The sequence below is a fragment of the Mirounga angustirostris genome, unplaced genomic scaffold (assembly GCF_029215605.1).
Source record: "Mirounga angustirostris isolate CCGP_5_RB_7025 unplaced genomic scaffold, mMirAng1.0.hap1 SCAF_3, whole genome shotgun sequence".
NCBI classification, from domain to species: Eukaryota; Metazoa; Chordata; class Mammalia; order Carnivora; family Phocidae; genus Mirounga; species Mirounga angustirostris.
Genome location: NW_026991711.1, coordinates 186,333,294 through 186,350,871, shown reverse-complemented (window position 1 = coordinate 186,350,871; position 17,578 = coordinate 186,333,294). Strand labels below are relative to the sequence as shown.

General features: G+C 42.7%; 1 protein-coding gene across 2 annotated transcripts in view; it reads left to right on the top strand.

Annotated features, from left to right (window-relative positions):
• SLC16A14 (solute carrier family 16 member 14) overlaps positions 1-13,157 on the top strand; it is a 29,155-nt gene extending 15,998 nt beyond the window's left edge. Inside the window, exons 4-5 of one of the 2 annotated variants that reach the window (XM_064587211.1) lie at positions 3,560-4,537; positions 10,679-13,157. In XM_064587211.1, coding sequence (XP_064443281.1) covers positions 3,560-4,537; positions 10,679-10,830 — 1,130 coding nt within the window. In that variant the 3' untranslated portion in view covers positions 10,831-13,157. The remainder of the gene's footprint in view (positions 1-3,559; positions 4,538-10,678) is intronic. The other variant, XM_045867326.3, reaches the window with a different exon arrangement.
• The last annotated feature ends 4,421 nt before the right edge of the window (positions 13,158-17,578 follow it).

Below are 17,578 nucleotides of genomic sequence, written 5' to 3'. Positions count from 1 at the left end.
GGAAAATAAATGTATCACATCCCCCACAAACATGTATCTAACTATATGTAACTGGAAAATCCAGCTAAGTCAGTTAGCTTATACAGGCAAAATCCTGGGCTGTCATCAGGGAGGCCTGTGGAAGCTGACTGGCAATCTAGCCCCTATTTAACAGAAAAGAAAGATGGGAAAATCTAAAAAAGCAAGCACTTGAGAGATACATTTCACTGTACAATGTATATTTGGAAAAAAACTTTATTGATATCCTTCTTCCTTCCAAAAAGCATTTGAGACAGATTTATTTGTATCTGTCTCTCTTTTTTTAAAAAAACACCTAGACAATTAAAACTGTGTAGGAGTATCCTCCTATTAAGCAGAAAAATAATGTCTGTTTGAGCAAACTTACTTAGCCAGGGGAGTCTGGACCAAATTTCTTCAGCCTTACCAGAGCTGCATTTTCTTAAGCCTGTCTCCTGAAGACACCTTTTCCCTTACCCACACTGACCCAGGATCACAGGATTTTCTCTCCCCATCTGGGCCTCTTTCCTCCACCTGGTTGGGAGGGCTGTAAACCCTCCTCTAAACCGGCATGTGGTGAAGAATTATTCCAGGATCCTGCCCAGGGCTGGACATTAGCAGGGCCTTGACTGACCACTGGGCTCGAACCACATATCCCAAGGCCTGTCCTACAAGCTCATGGAATAATTGTGCCCATAACAGACAGCAAAGCCATGTGAGGAAGGAGGGGATGCTGTTAAGGGCATGGATGGTGTAACAGAGAAATGGATACTTGTATCATTGGGCATGGATTTCTTTTTTCCTCACACATAGGATTGTTTATTATTCACACTAAGTTAGAATTAGTGCTGCTCTTAGGCTTAGGTACCTAGGTTCTGTTCCTAGTAATCATTTTATTCCACTGTTGTTTAGAAATCTATAACCACATTAAATTTAGGATGTTGGCTATTGTCAGTAACAAATCAAGTTTTTTAAAAAATTAAACTTCTGCTCTCAGCAAAATCCAGACAATGACAAATTTCACAGGACAAATGACCCAGTTTCCTGAACAAATAAATTTCAAGAAAAAAAGAGAGAGAAATTTCAAGAAAAAAATAGAAATTTAAAGAGACTTAAGATTCATATCAACAAGTAGCACTGTGTGGGCCTTATTTGGATCCTGATTAAAGAGACAGTTTTTTAAAAATATAGTCATTTATGAGACAATTAGAAATTTGAACACCTTCTGGATATTTCATGATATCAAGGAATTATTTATTTTATCAGTATGCTGTTTAATCATTATGCTATTTAAAGAATTCTTCTACTAGAGATTTATACTAAAATATTTGCACTTGAAATGATGTACAGGAGGTTTGCTTTACAATTAGAGGGAGGAGGGAGTGTGTTTATAGGCTATTAAATATTTTTCTCTGCCTCTTTGAATATTAGGAAATGAGAAATTCTGGTTTTTTTGTGGACTTAAACGTCATAAAGATTAATCCAGAGTTTAGTCAAAATTAAGGATAGCTGTTTTCTTCATGCTCATTTCTCCCAAAATGCAAATAATTATTACCCTCACTGAGGCTTGCAAAGGGGCTTGGGGACCTGCCTCCACTTCTGCTGGGAATCACTTAGAAGCTAGCTTAATTGTTCTTAAAACAAGGGTATCCACCTGAAGACTGGTTGAGGATCATTGACTTCTGACAGTTGCTGTAAATATCACTGCTCTCAGGTAAATAAAGGAGGTGGGTTGCTTCTGGAGGCTTCTTTTAGAAGCCCGGGCTGAAGCAAAATCCTTCTTCAAAATCCTACCTGCCAGCAGCCAGGGGGATGAGCGGTTTAGGGTGAGAGGCAGTGAGCAGTGGAAAAGGCCCAGGCTGTGCAGTTGGGTCTGAGTTCCACCCCGGATTCTCCAGTTTCCTGCAACAGCATCTTGGGAAAGTTACTTAACTCTTCACGAGGTTCAGAAAAAAGGCAGAGGGATGCCTGGCTGGCTCAGTCCGAAGAGCATGCGACTCTTGATCTCCGAGTTGTCAGTTCAAACCCCACATCGGGTGTAGAGATTATTTAAATAAATAAAACTTAAAAAAAAAAAGTAGAGCCACAGCTAACTTCTGGGTTATTGTGAAAACCCAATCACATAAAGCCTATAAAGCAACTGGCCCATCACTGGTACTCAATTAATGGTAATTAGTATTATAAGTGTATGTACGATTACTCTGGTCTCCTTTCAAAATCAAGTATTTCTGAAACTATTCAATGATGCTGAACTAAGGAGGCTTTGGCTCTGGGAAACAACATTGGTCAAAGTCTCTTGTACTATCATGCTACCGTCCTAATGTCAGGAAGTCTTAAGTATTAGAACCATATGGGGCCCCATGATCATTAAAGTGGGTCTTTTGGTTTCCCTCTGTACCTAGAAGTTGAGAATGCAACCCACAACATCTTGGGCAGCTTTTTATTTTATTTTATTTCCTGTCTTTTTTTAAAAATAGGTTTCATGGGACGCCTGGGTGGCTCAGATGGTTAAGCATCTGCCTTTGGCTCAGGTCATGATCCCAGGGTCCTGGGATCGAGTCCCGCATCGGGCTCCCTGCTCCTTGGGAGCCTGCTTCTCCCTCTCTCTGTCTCTCATGAATAAATAAATAAAATCTAAAAAAAAAATAGGTTTCATGCTTTTTAGAGCAGTTTTAGGTTCACGGCAAAATTGAGAACAAGTACAGAGAGTTCTGTTATGCCCCTGCCCCCAACACACACCGTCTACCCCACCAGCATTTTAATTTTGTCGATGGAAATCACAAACTGTTCCAATTTTCTAAGAAAAACACAAGTGAAAATCAGAGCTACAAATTAGTATTAGGTGGTTTTGACATCCAGTCGCTGGGTATATTTATAGGTACCTTCCTTTTCTTCTTCCTATTAATTTGTGAACAAATGGACTCATTCCTGAGGCTTCTGCAAATTGCCTGGAATTGCTCTCCATCCGCTGGTAGAAAAATAACTGTCCTGGGCACTCAATGCAATTAGCACTGACAGCAGGGCCCCAACACCCATTCATTCTTCCATTCATCTACCTCCTCATCCATTCATTCATTCTGATATTGCGGTGTGCGGATGCTGGCTTATTTTATTATTGGTGTAGTCCGTGCTGGAGGGAAATGATGGGCTGGAAGCTTTCCATGGATGACCCTGACGGTGCTTACCCACCGAGCTGCCTTTTTCACAAACGTTATTTCTTTGTGTTAAAAACAACAACAAGGGCGCCTGGGTGGCTCAGACGGTTAAGCGTCTGCCTTCGGCTCAGGTCATGATCCCAGGGTCCTGGGATCGAGCCCCGCATCGGGCTCCCTGCTAGGCGGGGAGCCTGCTTCTCTCCCTCTGCCTCTGCCTCTCTCTCTCTCTCTCTGACTGTCATGAATTAAAAAAAAAAAAAAAAAAAAATTAAAAACAACAACAACAAAAACCCCAAAAACACAGAAACGAATATAATGAAATGCCCATGACCTTTACGGGCTGCAAATTCTGGATTTGGCCATTTATGTTGTGCCGTGGGTTTCTTCTTCCCATCCAACCCGCGCAGGCTTTGGAAGCGGCATGGCCTACCTGCCGGCCGTGGTCATGGTGGGGAGGTACTTCCAGAAGAGACGCGCGCTTGCCCAGGGCCTCAGCACCACCGGGACGGGGTTCGGCACCTTCCTCATGACGGTGTTGCTCAAGTACCTGTGCGCGGAGTACGGATGGCGGAATGCAATGTTCATCCAAGGCGCCGTGTCCTTAAACCTGTGTGTCTGCGGGGCGCTCATGAGGCCCCTCTCCCCCGGGAAGGACCGGAACGACGCGGGAGGGAAAGATCCGCAGGTCGTGCTGGCTCCCTCGCCTGGGTCGAAGTCAAGTGGGCCGCCGGGCGGAGCGGACGAGAAGGGTGCGGGGCCCGGGAACGAGGAGCAGCCGGGGGGTGACCTCCCCGCCCAGGCGGGCCCGGAGAAGGCCGAGCGCACGCAGAGCCTGTGCGCCCTCCGGGTTCTGAAGGCCGCCAGCCAGCTGACCGTGAGAGTCAGGAGGGGCTTCCGCGCCTGGTACTCGGGCTACTTTGGCACAGCCTCGCTCTTTACCAATCGAATGTTTGTCGCCTTTATTTTCTGGGCTCTGTTTGCGTACAGCAGCTTTGTCATCCCTTTCATCCACCTCCCGGAAATCGTCGATTTGTATCATTTATCGGAGCAAAACGATGTTTTCCCTCTGACTTCAATTATAGCAATAGTGCATATCTTTGCAAAAGTGATCCTGGGCATTGTGGCCGACTTACCTTGCATCAGCGTTTGGAATGTCTTCCTGATGGCCAACTTCACCCTTGTCCTCAGTATTTTTATTCTCCCACTGATGCACACCTACGCTGGCCTGGCCGTCATCTGCGCACTGATAGGCTTTTCCAGCGGTTATTTCTCCCTCATGCCCGTAGTGACTGAAGACTTGGTGGGGATTGAGCACCTGGCCAACGCCTACGGGATCATCATCTGTGCCAATGGCATCTCTGCGCTGCTGGGACCACCCTTCGCAGGTAAACCATACGAGGTTTTAAGAGCTTAGAGTACAGGTGGAGAGTGAGGTTGTGTTCTCATTTATATGTTGAAGTCCGAGATAAATAAGAAAGATGTTCCCATTTGTGTACGTGCTCCTTTTCTTCCCATTCTGCTCCCCCAACTTCTCATTCGTAAATGTTAGCAAGGTAATGGTCATTCTTTCAAGCAGAACGTAGATGAACCTTTCATCTCTATCTGCAAGGTAAGTTGGCCAGGTTAGCAAAGTGGGTAACGGAATAGTGCAGAACCCCTACCCCGTCGGGAGGAGGCAGCTTCTACCCACCTCCAGCTGATGTCTGTCACCAAGAAACATGGAAAATTATTACCAGATCCTCTATTGTTAGGGGTTTCTCCCCCCAAGAAAAACCTAGGAACTCTGGGCTCTTGGGGGACATTTCCAGATTTTTTTAATTAAATTAAATTAAATTAAATTTTAATTGAATATAGTTGACGTACATTACATTAATTTCAGGTGTACCACATAGTGCTTCAACAATTATGTACATAATGAATTGGCTCACCCTAATAACCGTAACATTTCCAGATCTTTAAAACACTGCGTGTCGGTCCCACACAACACATCTATGAGCTGGATCTAGCCCCATAGCAATGTCTTGTCCCTGCTATAGTAAATGCCACAAATGCAGGGGCTTAAAACAATACAGATTTATAATCTTCTAGTTCTAGAGGTCAGGAGGCTGAATTGGATCACAAAGGACTAAAATCGAGGTGTAAGCAGAACTGCGTTCTTTCTGGAGGCTCTATGAAGGAATCCCTTTTTTAAATTTTTTATTTTATTTTACTTTTTTGCCTTTTACAGCTTCAGACTGCCTGCATCTGTGGTTCCTAGCCCCTTCTGGCATCTTCTAAGCCAGTGACACAGCAGTGGTCACAGACCTCTCTCTGACTCTGACTCTCCCACTTTCTTCTTTCACTGATAAAGATACCTGGGTTACATTCGGTCTGCGGGACAATGCATGATGACCCCCCATCGCAAGGTCCTTAACTCAATCACATCTGCAGAGGCTCCTTTGCCACGTAACGTAACATTCACAGGTTCCGGGGATTAGGATGTGAGCAGCTGGGGAGGGTTGGGGCATTCTGCACACCAGAGGCCCAGAGCCCACCAGGTGACAACATCCCAGGCAAGCTCTCTCACAAGTGTTCACCTCAGTTCAATGGAGAACTTGCTTCTTGCAATGGGCATACCAGAAATCCCAGGTACCGAGGGGTCCTGTGGAAGCCAGAACCTCTCTGAACCTGGTGTTTGTGGAAAAACACATCAGGATTAGCAGGTAGACTTAATCTCCAAGAGGCCAGGTACTGGACGAAGGTGACAAGGTCCACCCTCTGTCTGAAGACTGGAGGCAGGCGTCCACATAGTGTGGCCTGGGCTGGTGCCAAACATCAATGCAAAGGTGCTGTCCCAAGGTGGCCATCCGGGCTGCCAGGCCAGGACCAGTGGCTGTTGTCCCAGCTGACAGAAGTTTTGTGCAGTGTTGTAAGCTGACTCCGAAGAGCCTCACCTGTTCAGATGCCCACACTCCCTGCTCGTCTGGCTCCTCCTGGCCCTTTATTCTCATATCCTCTGCAGGAATACCTCCTCCAGGGAACCCCAGAGGTGCAGGACAAAGCCCTCCCCACCCCTTCCTTCCCGGTCTCTCGGGATCATAGAGTCATCTCCCATCCTAAGACCCCACTGGCAGAAGGCTTGTTTCAACACATTTACTTTCAAGTCCTCCACAGAATTTGAAGTTCAAGACATCATGGTTTTTTGCCTATACAGCTGACAACACTGGCAGTTGGCTGACTAAAGGATTAAGAACTAAGACTCACTTTAGGAAACCCAGTGGCCACCTGTGCACAGAGGCAGGCACAGCATTTCTACATGACAGTGAATAACTATCGCAGTGCAGCAAACTACATTGGCAGCTGTAAAGTCGGAACTCAGTAGTCTCCTGTAGAATTCTATCTCAGGGATCCATTTGGCTGTAGGAGAACATCCCACCAATGGTAGCTTAAGCAGAGATTTAATAGTGTCACATAGTCCAAAATCTATAATTCAGAGATACCAGATGGTATTGGGACAGTGTCTCCAAGATCCTCCTGGCCTTTTCCTCATGCTAGTTGCCTCACGGCCACACAATGGCTGCTGCTGCTCCAGCCCTACATCCTCATTTATACCAAGGAGGAAAATGGGAAGAAAGGCTCAGTTTCAGCCAACTTCCATTTTCATCTGATTGGCCAGAACTGTGTCACACAGCTAGTTCAAGCTTCAGGGGGAACTGTATTTTGCTTCCTAGCCTCTGTACTAGAGGAAGGAAAAGAGAAAAGAATGGAGATTGGGGGTTGGGTCAGGCAACCAATGGTACCTTCCAGAGATGGTAAACTGAAATATCCATTGAGGGGATGTGGACATTATCAGTGGCTCATCCACTCTCTTGTTGAAGGTTCTTCAGCTGTATCGTCTGTGGGAATGGAATCTGTCATTGTTGGTTCTTTCCATGATCCAGGCGTACTTTCTGCTTCTAACGGTCTGCCTGGGGTTATTTTTACACTGATCTACCAGATTTCAGTAGCAGCATCATAACACAGCTGTGAGGTGTGGCTTAAGCAATTCACGATCAATGTTCATTAAAGTACCAAAGTTGGCTAGCATGGCCTCTCTATCTCATTCGCATGTCACATCCTTCTCGCAGGATGGCATTCCAGTGCACGTTTTGGAGTGGAAGAGAAGGGAATTAGAATGAGAAGCAGGGAGTTATCCCCGGCCCCCAGTCATCAGGGGTTACCCCTGCCTGCTTCAAGCTTCCTCCCTCAAAGCGGGTCTAGAGCTGAATGTCATCCACCGTGGATGGTAGAAGCCGTTGTATTAACGGTTAGGAACCGTCTATGAATGGATGGCAAAGGCTGCCATGGGGACTAGAAAATCCATGTTGTGCTGTGCGTCTCTAGGCCAGCAACCTCAGGGGACTCTCCTTCTGTTCGTTCGTTTGTTTCTTCTCCTTGCACTGAAGTCACGCACCGGAAGAATGCTGAACGGCACCATTGACTAACTGCGTTGCGTTTGATTCATTGACTTTCCAGGCCAAAGAGCCAACATTGCAATGAGATTCAGGCCCGGCCTTTTACGCCTCATAGTTCAGAAGTGACTGGCAGTATGAGTGACCAAATTGCCACATTACGTTCTTGCTAGAAACTCAGGGTTTGCTGCGGGGAAAATTATTGTTCACATTACCTTTTTCTTTTTTAAGGGGTTCAGAAATGAATGTGTTTTCCATTTTTCAAAGTGGCTTCTACTGGCATTAAGAAATCTGGTGCCATTTACTAGCGTGTTAGACAATCAGTTCCATTTAGGAGAAGAATATACAATCAGATAGCGAACAGACATTGCAGCTGTGTCATTTAGCAACGTGAACTTCTTGATCTAGTTCATTTGTAATATTGTTGGGTATTCAGTTCTTCTCCTGTAAAGATGTAATAATGGTGCAAATTTTTCTAGACGTTTCCAGTGTAAAATATAACAAAACGTGGCCACCAGATTTGACTAAGAATCCACACATACCTCCTCTTTGCCTAAAATATAACACCCTAACAACAATTTGCAGGGTTTTTCATCAAAAGCTGGGAATACCTATTTAATAAGTAAGAAAAACAGCCATCATTCCTCATTTGACAGACTCAAAGGAAAAGTGAATGCAATTTAATAGGGAATCAGATTTTATTTGGAAGCTGCTGATTTGAATTGATGGTTGGATCAGGGTTGCCAAGGATGCCAGGCTCTGAACCAAGGAACCGAGATCAGATCTGTAAGGAGAGGTGGTGAAGGATGAATGAGGTGGGTAGCTCGTCAGAAACATTTCTCCGAAGAGTTATATCCATGTGTGCTGAGGATCAAAGCACACAGTGAAGTCCTGTCTCTCCTGACCTGCTTTGCCTCTGATGCAGGAATGGATTCAATTCAAACTGGCAGAAATGTTAAAACAGGCACCAAAGAAAAAGGGGCAAGATCCCAAGTCTTTTAAAAATAAATCTGAAAGATAGACTAGAAAAACCTATGGGGTTAATTTAACATAAAATTTAGGATTACTTCCCCCAATTCTTTCCTATGAAATTGTGTGGTCAAGTTGGGGGCACTTTTTAAAAAATGGACGCATGAGTTCCTGAGTTACTTTTAAAGACTGGAGCGAGAGGACAGACACCCTTTTACAAACATTTATACTTTTAGAGGAAAGAAACTATTTTAAAATATAATGAACTCAGTTAACGACCGTAACAATGTATAATCTACTTAGCATGTTCCAAAGTCTGCAGAGGCAAGAGGGGGGATGGGGTGGAGGGAAGGGATTGCTAGGGTGTGCTAAGGGGGATGGTGTTTCTTATTGTCCCCCGCAGAAGGAGGACCTGTATATGTACAGACAAGAAGCCAAGAGAAAATGTGTTTGAAACTCCAAAAACTTGGGGCTTGTGCTCATGGTTAAGCTTGGGGCTGCAGGGGAAAGAGGTAGGCGTGCAGTGGTCCCGTGGTGACCCTGAGCCAAGTTGGGTGCGTTCTTGTTCATAGCACCTTTCTGATTCAGTTCGGAAGCTGAGTCTTTGTTTTTTGGATTAGACGGTTCATCTCCCTTGTTCCTCTTGTCTCAAATCAGAGATTGGGAAAAACTGATAGAGCATTTTACTAAAGCTACATCTCAGGAGTCCGGTGTTTTCTTCTTTTGTGTGTATCAAACAATAAACAAACTAAAAAATGTTGGTGAACTTTTAAAGGGTATCTGGAGTCTACAGCTTTTGAGTGGTTACAATATATAAATGTTTCATGCTGTCAAGTGTTTGTTTTTCTTTGTGACCTTTGACTCACCCAGGTGCGTTAATTACGTACCAGACAGAAATGCAGAAGACAGACAATTGCCAGGGAGTCAGAGGTACTGCTTGACCAGAGCAGTGGCTTTTGTGTAGCTATTTGTTGGTGAGAGAAGGTTGTGTTGCGTTTGTGCATTATTCGTTTGCCAGTTAGATATTTTTTAAAAGATGTTTTTTGAAAAGTGGTCACGAAAACTACGTTTGGTCTTTAAATCATTCCTGTTTTCCTTATGTCTTTGCTAATGAATGTACTTGCTGATATGAAAAAAAGGGAATGTTCAAAATTTGTGTTTTTACCATAAATGAAATTCCTGTGGACGGCTTAATCCTCTCAGTTCACATGGTTTGGCTACGTGGGGACCGTGACATGTGACTGATGCTTAGATTTAATCACTGAGGTCTAATCCATTTCATAGTTTCTGAGGCTTTTCTTTCACATTTTAACATCTCTGAAATTGGAATGCATTTTACAAAGTCCCAGGAAAACAATGAGTCATATTTTAATTGACAAGGATATTTCTTTCTTGTTGCTACATAAGATAATGAGGCATCATGCAATTCATGGTATCTTAGAATCCATGAAATATACTAGTATCTTCCAGAGTGCCTAGTAAGATTATTATATGAAAGTTTTAGATTATAGTATTAAAAACTGATAATTTAGTCAGCATTGAAGGCTATATCCTTGGCAATTTAAAGTTCTTTGCATATAGAAATATTAAAGTTTTATAGCTGTAAATGTGAATTTTATAAAACATGGAAAATTTTATTCTTTCTAGAACAGATGTTTACTCTCAAATATTCCACAGTGAATGAAAGTTCAAATGCCTTCTACTCAGCCTCTTTTGATATACCCTAGAAACTTCTTCAGAAGAGTTTTGAAGGTTTTTAGAAAAGATTTGTGGTTATATTTGTGAAAAAAGAAATCATTAGGTTCTCTTTTCGCTGTTGGCTTTGTGTCAGCCTGAGACACTCTGAGGGCTGGGAGCCAGATCCTCCCAAGGGTCAGCCAGCTACTCTTTCCATGCCTTAAGCACTTTGTAAGGTACCCTCGCAGCTTGGAAGATAAATGCCTGCCATTCTCAGGCCCTGAGAAACTCTGGCTTATATAGCCTGGGCTTAAAAATGGCGAACTGAAATATTTGGGGCATGACATGACATATAAATAAATTCTCGTAGAAATATTTACAGTCACAGTAATTGTGTTCTTGACTTTTATCAGCTAGGTTACACTGAGCATATTCCTTTTTGTTTTGCAGGCTGGATCTATGACATCACAGAAAAATATGATTTTTCCTTCTATATATGTGGCTTACTTTACATGGTAGGGATACTCTTTTTACTCATTCAGCCGTGTATCCAAATGATAGAACAATCCAGAAAAAAATACATGGATGGTGCACACGTTTAGCGTCATGTTCTGTTTCCCGTAAGATTTCTTGGGGGTACCCATGCCTACCTCACATGGTTGCTGTGAGGAGCCCGTGACATTGTGGAGAAGCGCTTTGTATGGTAACCTGCCCTGTCATTTGTAAATGCCATGGTCACGACTGCATTTGAAAACAGCACCGTCTTTCCGTTTGGGGAGAAGCAATGCTGGAAGGAATGAACGACTCCATACATTTCAGAGATGACAGTGTCCTTCGGAGACGGCCTGTTAAATAACTGGTAGAAATGCCCTTACGAGAACCACTCTCTCGTCATCCACTGGGACTAAGGTTTCAGATACAGCTTTTGAAACAAAGACACGGAATAAAATCTTTTAAACTCATCGACTCTTTGTATGGTGAAAATAATGTATCTAAATGCTTCTGGAAAGCTTATAGATAAATGGGTTTCAAGCACAAAAATCTCATTAGCCTTCAGAACTTGTTACAGGGGGCTTTGATCTACTAGTGGAAGAAGTAAATGCAGACTCTGATTTCAAAGGTAATACATTTAATACAATGAAAGAAGCACAGTTTATATTTTTATGAAAGAATTCTGCAGCTAGGGGGTACAGTTTTTCAATCTTCCTCTAAGAAAAGCATCTGTCATCAATCCTAATTTAGTATTATTTAGTTATAAACTGAATCTTAATTCAAAACCTAGATAAATAATACTGATTTCCTTAGCAAAAAGTCGTATTTGTCACGCAAACATTGAATCAAGGGCTATGATTTAAGCCTTTTTCTTCATATCATTAGCCTCTTCACTTATGAGCATGATCTGGAGTTTATAAAATTTTTTCTGAGTTTCTCCTGCCCAATAAATAAAACAGAGAAGGAACTGCTGGTTGGTGTGCAAAGTTGGCAATTAAATCATCTGTGAAGTGTGTTACTGGTCCAAAATGTGAGACTATCAAGTTGCAAGCATAAGAAACGGAATGCCTTCAGTCTAGAAGTCTGTGCACCTGACGTTGGAGTACGTGGTAACTGGTAGCCCTTCTCCAGGGCCTCTTGTTATATAGACCACTCGTTTGCCTGAGCTTGACACGGTTTTAAAAATTGGTCTCTTGATTGATTTCATCCACAAGATAACTGTAATCCATGACATCAAATGATGCTCCTCCTTTATCTGAGATCTCTCTTTTTCTAAGCCAAATAGTTTTCAGCCTGCAGAATGTTCTTTCCCCAGAGTCGTTTGGAAATTTCTGGCTGCCTTACTTGTTTACACATATTTTAGAACTATTTCAATTTCCACTCACAATTTGTTCATCACACGCACACAAATCCTTTCATATCATTGCCAATGTCTTGGGTCAAATTTATCTAAAGTGAGCACAGACCATTCTTAATTATCCTTGGTAATTAGAGGCAGGAATAGTCCTAACGATCAGAATCACAGAGTGTTACCCCAAGCTTTGTTTCAGCCAACAGTTTCAGACTTTTCCTCCACCAAACCCTTCGGAGCTGTTAACAAGGGATTACAAGGACAAGCCTCCATTTTCTTCCATCTCCATTATTTCCTGCTCTAATGCCTAGTGGGAGGGGTTAGATCATCAGAGGGGCCACCAAAATCACAATAATAATAAAAGGCAGCTAATGGAAAGGAGAAACAAAAGCATGGTTAGTATACACACTCAATATTACCTCTAATGACTCGAGAATCGCCTGTAGATTGTTATAGATAATAAATTGCATGTCAGCCTCCGTTTGGTTCAACACAATGACCTATTTGCTATCATTACAGTTTTGGCGGCTGTTTAATAATCCAGATGTCTATTTTGATAAAGGTATTCTTAAATCCTGCGGAAATGCTCTCTCTCTCTATTTACTGTACAGTCAAAGAACTAGACCAAGGAAACGTGTGTTTTGAAACTGACTACATGACTTCCATGACTCATTTTCAGACAACACCAAATTAAGTATTTTTTTTGAACAGTGCTAGAGCCAATGAGTTTTGATGCTCACGCTGTTGGCTGTGCATCATCAACGGAACTTTTTCCCGTTATTCCCAAGGTAGATCTGCAGTTTATACAGGTGTTCGTTGACTCTCTGTGTTGACGGAATGGTGATTTCTACCCAATCAGAAGTTCCTTTGCAATATTCATGTGGACAGTAGAATAAAAGAGAATGCCATGAGGAATTACAGCAAATATATGAATCCTTTCTGTTTAAACGATGTTATTCTTTACAGTTCTTTGGCGATCTTATAAAGGGTTAATTGTATATTTATACCACGTGCTTTATAGTGTTCCCCTCACATATCTAAGTCATTTTTATTTATAGACGATGAAATAAATTTTGTCCTCTTCAAAGATGGCCAGTGTGGTTTTGTATAAAATCTCTATTTTCTTGGCCTTAAAGGGGGAAAGTCCTAAGACATAACTAAGATGTTTAGCTGTGTGGTTCTTTCCCCTGCAACAGTTTCTTTCCAGATGTGGTCATTGAACCACCTAGAGAGAATCACGTAGGGTAGCTGTTAGAAGTGCTAAGTCCAGCTGTTAAATTTGAAATGTACACACTTTTTCATCCAGCAATTGCATTTCTAAAATTTTTCCCTACATATGAACAGAGACAAATGAACAAAGATTTTTAGATTTGTTGTTTGTTATATAAAAGACTGGAAACAACTTAAATGTCCATCAATAGGGAACTATAAAATAAAGTATGGTATTTCGCAACCTTTTTTTTTTTTTTTTTAAAGACCCATCTAGGGCTCAGTCGGTTAAGCATCTGCCTTCAACTCTGATCATGATCCCAGGGTTCTGGGATTGAGCCCCACATCCATCTGGCTCCCTGCTCAGCAGGGAGTCTGCTTCTCCCTCTGCCCCTTCCCCCAGCTTGTGCACGCTCTCTTGCTCAAAAATAAATAAATATTTTTAAAAAGAATAGTGGCATTGTTTTACATTTTTGTAGATTTCTTTTATATCTGGCTTCATAGAAGACAGCTGGATTCTCATCTTTACTTCTGCATTCATTCTGTTGTGATATGTGGTTTTGATTGATATACATGAAAAGTTCAGCCTTATACCAATATGTAGTTGGAAAGGGGAGGAGTATTTTAATAATCTTTTCAGATAATTGTAGATTTTTTATTTGATACCATGCCAAAACTCAACGCACTTGTATTTCTTAAAGGTTAGTTGCAATGCGGAATCTGACATGGTATCAGTGAACTTTTTGTACAATCTTCACATTAGAAGCCATTGATCTGTCTTGCACCTGGGATGAATCTTTTGCCCAATTAATGATTTTGTAACATAATGCTTTTAGTCATTTGGAAAATATTGGTCCACTGAGTCTTACAGATCTTCCAGATGTTTTTATATTTCATACAATGTGTTTAAAAATCACACGATCCTTGTGTGATTCCATTTATATAAAACATCCAGACTAGACAGATCCATAAATACAGAAGGCATATTGGTGGTTGCCAGAGGCTGGGAGGAGAGGGGGAATGGGGAGTGACTGCTAGTGGGCACTGCCAATAGGGTATCCTTTTGGGGTGATGAAGATGTTCTGGAACTAGATACTCATTGCATAATTTTGTGAATCTACAAAAACCACCGAATTATACGCTCTAAAAGGGTGAATTTCATGATATGTAAATTCTATCTCAGTTGGCAAGTGGACAAGCTCATGGAGGTTGATATAAATTACCCAAAATTCTAATTTCCTTTTGAAAGCTTAAATATTATCATTGGCAACAAATCCTGCAGTTATTTTCCTTGAAGTGACAGCCTCATTTTCAATAATGTGTCTGCCAAATATAAACACGGCGTTTCATAGAAAAGGCACTAGTGAGCTTGCGGCTTGGTTACAGAAGCGCTTTTCCCCAAGACAACCATTGGACGTTGATTTGCAGCAGCTGTGCTTTGTGCCTACTTCCCATTTTGTCACGCAGAATATTAAAAAGATGTGGACTCAAGAGGAAAGACTTAATAAAGAAAAGGTGATAATTTTTACGATTTCATCAAAGATAAGTGAATCTGGCCATTATTTGACTGCAAGCGCATGGCAGTGAAAAATACAATGACTTCCAGGACATTTTGGCGTCCCTTCTTCGACCCGGGCTAAGGCGCTTTGACCCCACGTTGCTTTTGCACCATCAGTGCAAACGTCCACACAGTTGCCCTGGGATCAGCCATGAGAGTGAATATAATTGTTCAATAGTGTGAATGTTTCAGCACCATTTGAGTTTGTTTCCAAGCATTCACATAAAAGAAGATCGGTGCAGGGATGCAGGGGGCAGTGCCTGGGTGGCTCAGTTGGTTAAGCATCTGCCTTCGCTCAGGTCATGATCTTAGGGTCTTGGGATGGAGCCTCTCACTGAGCTCCCTGCTCAGGGGGGGGAGTCTGCTTCTGCCTCTCCCTCTGCCTGCTGCCCCCTCTGCTTGTGCTCTCTCTCTCTCTCTAATGAATAAATAAAATCTTTTTAAAAAGAAGAAGTTCCCGGATTAGCTGGTGCTGATATCAGATGAACACAAGCAAAATGGCGAGTCTAGCCACTTCTCTTGACTTGTCCATGTGTAAGACAAAAGTACAATACTGCAGAGAAGATACTAACTCAGCCTTCATGTTTGCAGCTGAATCTTTAGTATGACAAGCTACTGTATCATTAGAAAGTGGCACTGCTGTGATTCCTTTTGCTGACTCTCCATCCAGCAGACATTCAGCGGCATCAGCTGTATGGGGGCCTGTGCCTGTCTCCAGGCAGTTGGGCGCAGTCACTTCCCTGAGCTGTACTTCAATGGCTTTTGCATTCCTCGTTTGAAAGGCTGTAATGATCAATTTTTGGCTTTTAATGAACTCATCACATCTACATTTAAAATACTCGGTTCCCTTTTCTTTAAACCCTACATTATTATTCTCAAAATGGTGCCACAACTTGAAGAGGCCCCAGAAAGGTAAGATTTTAACATCATAAAGCCGAGGAAAAGATAAATCTTGAGAAATGTTTTGTTTTGTATTTATACTTTTTTTAGTAGATGTCAGTTTCCTCTTTTTCAGCATCTTTAGGTTTAGATGGTGCAGCTGTGGGCTAGGAAAGCAAGCTTCCTAATGTACTTTTTTAAAGCAAATGATCCATCATTGAATATAACAAAAATATAAGTAAATTTTTAAGTTTTAGAATAAAATATTATTAAATTCTAAAATCTTGATTTTTATATAAAGTCTAAAACTTAGAAACCATCTGGAAGGATATCTTTAAATTATATTGCAAAATAAACCAACAAAGTATATCTACCTCTTGCTTGTGTTTCCATGTAGGAAAACTTCAGGATATCAAAATGATTTATTCCATGATAATGAAGTTACATAAATTACGGCAAGTAGAACAAAGCTAGCTAGCGAGAGCACAGTAGAAGTACTGAGAATGAACTGAGGCAGCCTCTGAAAACTGAACAGATTTATACCCTAAACCTACTACTGAAGAACATTTTAGAAAACAAAAATAGACAAGCATACTTTCCACTAGCCATCAGAGCACTGACATCACGACAGGTTATGTAGCCTCTGAAACATTCCACTGTTCACTTATAAATGAATGAGTGGAAAAGGCAAATAATGTCTTAGGATCATTATGAAAATATTTTTGACCTCACAGACTGCCAAAAGGGTAACAGGGAACCCCTGCGAGGGCCAACAGCACACTTTGAGAACTGCTGTGCTGGAGGAATCTGAAGGAGAGGGTCGTTGGAAGTTAAGTGGCTTTGAAGGCTGGGCGTGATTTGGTTAAGGGGCTGGCACTGTGACGGGGGGCAAGGGGAGATCAATGTGAGCAGAAACCTCGACTCGCGAAAGCCCAGGAGGAGTTCAGGTTCAACAGTCGTCTGAAGTAAACCGGTGGGGGGCGTGGGGGGCAAGACCTTGACAGACAAGCTAATAAAAGAAGCTGTGAAGTTCACACCGTTAAGCTCAACCTCGGCAAGGCGGGAGGCAAGGCTGGCTGTCAGACGCTGAGTCTCAAGTGTCCTTCCTACTGGAAGCGTGTGTCCCGGAAGAACAGGATGGAGCAGAGACTAACCCCATCTCCCTGGGGAGCATATCAGAACCTCCAAGGGAGGGATTTCAAACTATCACCGTCCTACCCTCGGTACCCTCCTCCACTGCCATCACCAAGCAAGCTCCGTGAGAACAGGGCCCCCTGGCCCAACTTCTTCAAGGTGTTCCCAGGCCCTTGGCACAGTGTGGCCCACTGGGCACAAAGCAGGAGCCTAAGAAGCACCTGGGCAAAAGTCCCCTTGCGGTGCTGTGTTCGGTGGTGGTGAGCTTGAGCACCAGCAGCCTCTCTCTCACGCAGCATCACATCACACAGGCTTGGACCCATGAACAGCCTGGAGAACTAACCTGGAGGTAAGTAGAGGCACATGTGCAGGACGTTTAGGGGTGGGAGGAAAGGAGCAGAGAGCTAGGAAGCAAGCCCGCTAGTGAAGAACCTTGGATGTTACAGGAGAAAAAAGCTGAATGTTTACTGCCTGTGAACTTGCTGGTGGGTCGAGCTGTGTTCTGTTTACATGAGCATCCCCAGTGCTGAGTCCAGTGCTTGGAGCAGAGTAACTAATAAATAGAGTTTGGAAATGAATTAAGAAGGAGAAACAAGGTAGAAACTAAGGGAGTCACTTCAGAAGGCTGCCAATGGAGGCAGGAAGACCAGAGGACAGAGTGGGAGCAAGGGGGCTGGTAAATGAAGAGTTAAGTTTGGAGGTTGCCAAGGAGAGAAACAGGATGGCA